This window comes from Pectinophora gossypiella, chromosome 7 (genome assembly GCF_024362695.1).
Source record: "Pectinophora gossypiella chromosome 7, ilPecGoss1.1, whole genome shotgun sequence".
Lineage (NCBI taxonomy): Eukaryota > Metazoa > Arthropoda > Insecta > Lepidoptera > Gelechiidae > Pectinophora > Pectinophora gossypiella.
The window spans coordinates 11097781-11102909 of NC_065410.1; the positions used below are offsets into that span (position 1 = coordinate 11097781).

Sequence of the window (5129 nt, forward strand, 5' to 3'; positions counted from 1 at the left end):
GATTCAAATCGATAGATTATAATCTAACGTTATTTACAATTTTACGGTGACATATACAAACGATTGATTGTAATCTTATCCGGCTTTTAAGTGACTTAACAAAACGGATTAAGGTATTAACTTTTATCACTATCTCATTATGCATAGGTATATTATATTTTTGTAAAGGCTAGTTTTCTACAGGGACTTTTCTTTATCGTTGCGTATGATTAACTATTGGTATATAAGATACTGATTTAATTGAAAAGTATGTCACTTCTTACATATCAAATTGTTGTTAAGAATAAAAAACATAAATGGGCAAAATACTTTTGTGTTTGGCAGTCATCTTCTTGGGTAAGTAAGTACTATTTTCAATGTCAAAGTTAAAATCATAATTTATCATACGTGTAACTTATTGTAGGTATTTTTTTTATGTAAGTCATTTCCCACGGTGTTATGGCTGAGGAGAAGAAATGACAAGAAACTGCAAAAGCAACACAGCTTTAAGTCAATGTATAAGTAATTTATAACAAGTTATTTAATAACTAGAGGAACATATTTCAATATCAGGCATTTTTATAATAAAATTGTATTAATCTTGTAAAATTGTAGTAAGTATGGTATTTTATTGTAAAAACGTACACTTAACACCAAATTTAATTTGTTATTATAATACTTACAGTCTACTGTTGACTTATTTTCAAAGAAAATGGTTACCATATCCGTATGAATTACCTTTTCAGCTTGCTACACTTGCTATGGGACGGATCTTGGAACAAAAGACAGTGGCTGGGGGCAGTTAAATCAGTATTATGTTTACTCACGGTAAGGACGGACTTTCTAATCGCCGTTCCCCAAACACACGATAGATGGCATTGTTCACTTTTAACGTGATAATTACTTATTTTCTCATTGCTAGGGGTACATAATTAATCAAAAATGTAATATAATGGCAGAAGCATACATAAATCTAATTGTTGTTTGATATTTGGATCACATTATGTATAGAATGATGATGCTACTTATATTGCTTCACTTTATTTTGATCAGAATAATAATGGGTGGAAGTTGTAATTGTACCTTGGTGTAATAAAAAGGGCCATCATTTACTTATACCCAAAAACAAAGATAAAAGATGCATATATCTTTTATCCATAAAATTAGAAGTTTAAACTAAGAAAAACTTAACAACGCCATCTATCGTGTTTTTGGGGAACGCCGATTGGAGAGTCCCTGAGTAACTTGTGCTGTATATTTATGTCAATTTTCATAAGTCAATCCATTGATGATTCATTGATAATGTTACTATAGTTGTTGATCGATCTAAACTAAGGCCATGAAGCTTTACGGTTTTTAAGTATCAAAACTTACTTGGTTAAATTTTTGAAAGTGCCGGTGCCTCTATAGATATATCATCATCATCATCATCATTGGCCTTATACGTCTGTTGCTTATAGATATATAAGCAAAGAGTAAAATGTAAAAAGAAGTTTATGTTTCTCGCTCTCATCAGTTAACATTAGCTTACATTATGAGGGAGATAGGAACCAAAACTAGGAAGGTCCTGTGATTTGGGATACCAAATAATCTGAACATTCTGAACATTCAGAAATCTGATATATTCTGAACGGTAAAATGACAATAATTGCGCATTAGCAACTTTTTCTTGACGATAAAATCGAATGGAGTAGTATAAAATGGAGTATGGAATGGAGTGGAGGGCCTTATTGTAAGGAATACTTTAGAAAGACTTAAAAAATAAATAACAAAGCAAATGGTAATAAAAAATGTCATCCTACAACCATGAAGCCTTGAATACTCTAGGCATACCTATACAGAGGTAATCAGGTCAATCAGCTCGTTAAGATAATATCTCGTGTTCTCTTCTTCCGTTTTTATTACTATAGTCCTGATTAGTAAGATCATGTAATTTGTGTAACCACATAATTCAAAGAAAAAGTTTGTTTTTATAAAAAAAATAATACTTATCTATTACCTCTGCCCCTGCGGCACAGCAACCGCGCACGACCTATAGACGCAACGAATGGTATCTACATAGATAAACGTCGTACGGCTATTGGTGGAAGCTTTCAATTATTCGCACCGCGCGCGGCACGGTTGCTGTGCTGCGGAGGCTAAAGTAATTTATTTGCATTGAAAAAGTGTAACGCTGTCGATTTAAATGCATTTCCATTGCTATGAACACTTTTTTTTTCTAGTGATAACACGTTTGTGCCAAAAAGGATCTATCCGACTTTGGAGTCTGCGGATGTTGACGCTCGCGACTTCCGTAGCAAGGTTGTGATCCTTGTACATGACCACGGGCAGAGTCACGCCAGTTCATTCGACGCTACTATCAGATATGGTATGTTTTGATATAAATATACCTAAAAAAGAAACAAAATTCACTAGCCCCACGGTGTCACGGTGGTCTAACAGAAAGCTCGGTGAGGTGTGGGTACTTAGTTCATCTAGAAATGAATTTAACACTGAACCCGTTGGGTTATTCAGTGTTAAATTCATTAAGCTTATGTTATGTTACGGAGTGAAATAATAAAAAAAAACAGTGAGTAACGTCAGCTTCTATTGTTGCAGCACTGTTGGCAGCTGAGGACGTTACAATCATAGTGGTTGATTGGTCTGTTGTTGCGGGATGGCAGTATTGGAACTCTGTTTTTCGAGCTGATAGTGTTGCCCTCAACATAGCTGAACTCATTCGAGTCCTGCTTGTGCACAACCGAGTCACATATGCCAACCTACACATGATTGGATTTGGCCTTGGTGCTCATGTCGTTGCTTTTGCTGCTAGGCAAATAGATGGCGGCGTTGTCGCAAGGATAACCGGTAAGTTACAAAAAAAATCTGCCATTTAAAATCCTAACAAATATCTTGGTTCCAAAATGTGCAATCAAAATTGTACAATATTCTTGAAATTAGGTCTTTTTAATATAAAGAAATACATGAAGATTATCTACGGACTACAAAGTAGCAAATTTTTTCTAGTAGCAGTTTAATTAAAACATTTATTTTTCACATAATATATAAATTAAACAAATCTTTATGTAGCAAATAAATAATAAATCAGAATCTATTCAACGTTATTATAGATAAACTCGGTGAAAGTCAATTTTACGTTATTTGAATTTACGTCACTTCACAAGAGACATCAGCAGGGTCTGCATGACAGTCGAACCACTCGAATGCTATCTACGTTAATAAATATCCTACAGCTATTGATCGAAGCCCTCGATATAATTCGCGCCGCGCGCGGCGCAGTTGCCGTGCCGCGAGGGCTTAGATTGTCGGAGGCTATGCCGACCGACTGTCATTAGTTAAGCGCCCTAAGTAATTTAAACGTTTCAGGCTTGAATCCGTCTGTTCTTCAAGGAGCTTTCTTTCATGATTATTTGAAGCGCGGTGATGCAGTGTACGTTGAAGTGATCCATACAGATGGAGATGGCATTGGTATGGGCACACCCATTGGCAATGTGGACTTCTTCCCGAATGGTGGAACTCTCCAGCCTGGATGCGGTCATCGTACTATAGATAACGAATGCAATCACAGAAGGGCTTATGAACTATTCGCTGCCTCTATACACGGCGTAAGCCTGATTGGACAACGATGCCCTCAAAATGTGGAGATATCATCAGGAAATTGCCGCGGGTATGACCTAGCGATGGGTGAAAATGTTTTGATCAAATACGGGTAAGGATTACTATTTCGATATACTTAAGTACTTAATTTATCATAATAATTTAGGCGAAGAATCAAACATCCATATTCTTTTAATGGCGTCCAAGGGCTTGTATGCAATATCGAGGCAGACCACCAGCCCGGTGGTCGGATATCATTGTGACGTATGCCGGAAAGCAATGGATGAGACTTGCAAAAGGACCGGAAAGGATAGCGTGAAAGTGAGGAGGCTGGGTATAGATAGACCCAGCAGTTGGTGAATACAGGCTGAGTAGATAGTAGATAGATAGATATTTTTAATGGTAGAACTCAAGCATTTGACTACAATCTCACATACTTACACGTTCACCTAGAAATTCACTCCTGTTTTGCCCTTGAATTTTTTGGGAAACAGATTATTATATAATTATTTTTTATTTTGTTTTAATTTTTTTAAATTTTAATTCTTTCTCTTACAGATCAGGATCATTCTATGTAGACACATCTAATATCACGTCATTCGAACAACTCTATCTTCTTACACCGGAAATACCAGACTCCGAAAGTACATAATATGTATAACTACTTATGACTCACACACCTAACAGAAAAAATTGTGTTAGAGTTTTTGACGATTGTATTGGTTAATAAATTATCGCAAACAACTGAAACAGCGTATTTGTGTTGCCCTTCAAAATATTTAAAGGAAGTGAGAGCACCAAGAGATTACAATTTCAACAATTCTTTCACGACTGATTGGTGCCATCTGACAGATGTACAGGACTCTGTAATGCTGAAAGAATTGTTAACAAGTTATTCTTAGTCCTACACATACATATGATCATGAACATGGCATGCTTGATAGATATGAGTAGTAAGACGAATATCTGAATGATCTGGGGGGGGGGGGGGTTAAAATGGCCACATCGAAGCAATTCATCTAAGAAAGCAATATTGACATTTGTTTGCAAGGCGCACTTAGTTTTATATGCACAAATGTCAAATTGCAATATTGCTATCTTAGATGAATTGCTTCGATGTGGCCATTTTAACCCACTTGATCATGATCTGAATCATGCCCCACTAACACCCTGTATGTGTAATAGTCGCCGCCTGCCCATTATATCTTTGTTTATTAACAATGGTCGAGCAGGCGCCATGGTCTCCCATAACCCCAGTATTCTGGTCTACAAACCCCAATCCATTAACCCAGTTCACTATATTCCCACAATCTGCAAGACACGTACGTGGGATTACCATTGGATGCACTATCAATGTACACACAGGGTTAATCGCCGGTTGATGTCACACTATATTTAAATTAAACCGTGTTGGCTTCAGCTCCGCATACGCCTCCCGAAAGTCCGGCTCTCCATAGTCCTCCATAGGCCTGAGCTTATGAAACAACATACAAATAATTAAAACACATAATACCGGGTTCTTACTGCGTTTATTATCAGAGATATGAGACTCA

General features: G+C 36.5%; 1 protein-coding gene across 1 annotated transcript; it reads left to right on the forward strand.

The window, feature by feature from the left end:
- Nucleotides 1-267: 267 nt before the first annotated feature.
- LOC126368466 (lipase member I-like) lies at nucleotides 268-4319 on the forward strand. Its single transcript, XM_050012480.1, has 6 exons — nucleotides 268-336; nucleotides 726-807; nucleotides 2202-2347; nucleotides 2578-2826; nucleotides 3346-3688; nucleotides 4135-4319. Exons 1-6 carry the CDS (start codon nucleotides 297-299, stop codon nucleotides 4226-4228), a joined length of 954 nt encoding a protein of 317 aa, XP_049868437.1. The 5' UTR covers nucleotides 268-296; the 3' UTR covers nucleotides 4229-4319.
- The last annotated feature ends 810 nt before the right edge of the window (nucleotides 4320-5129 follow it).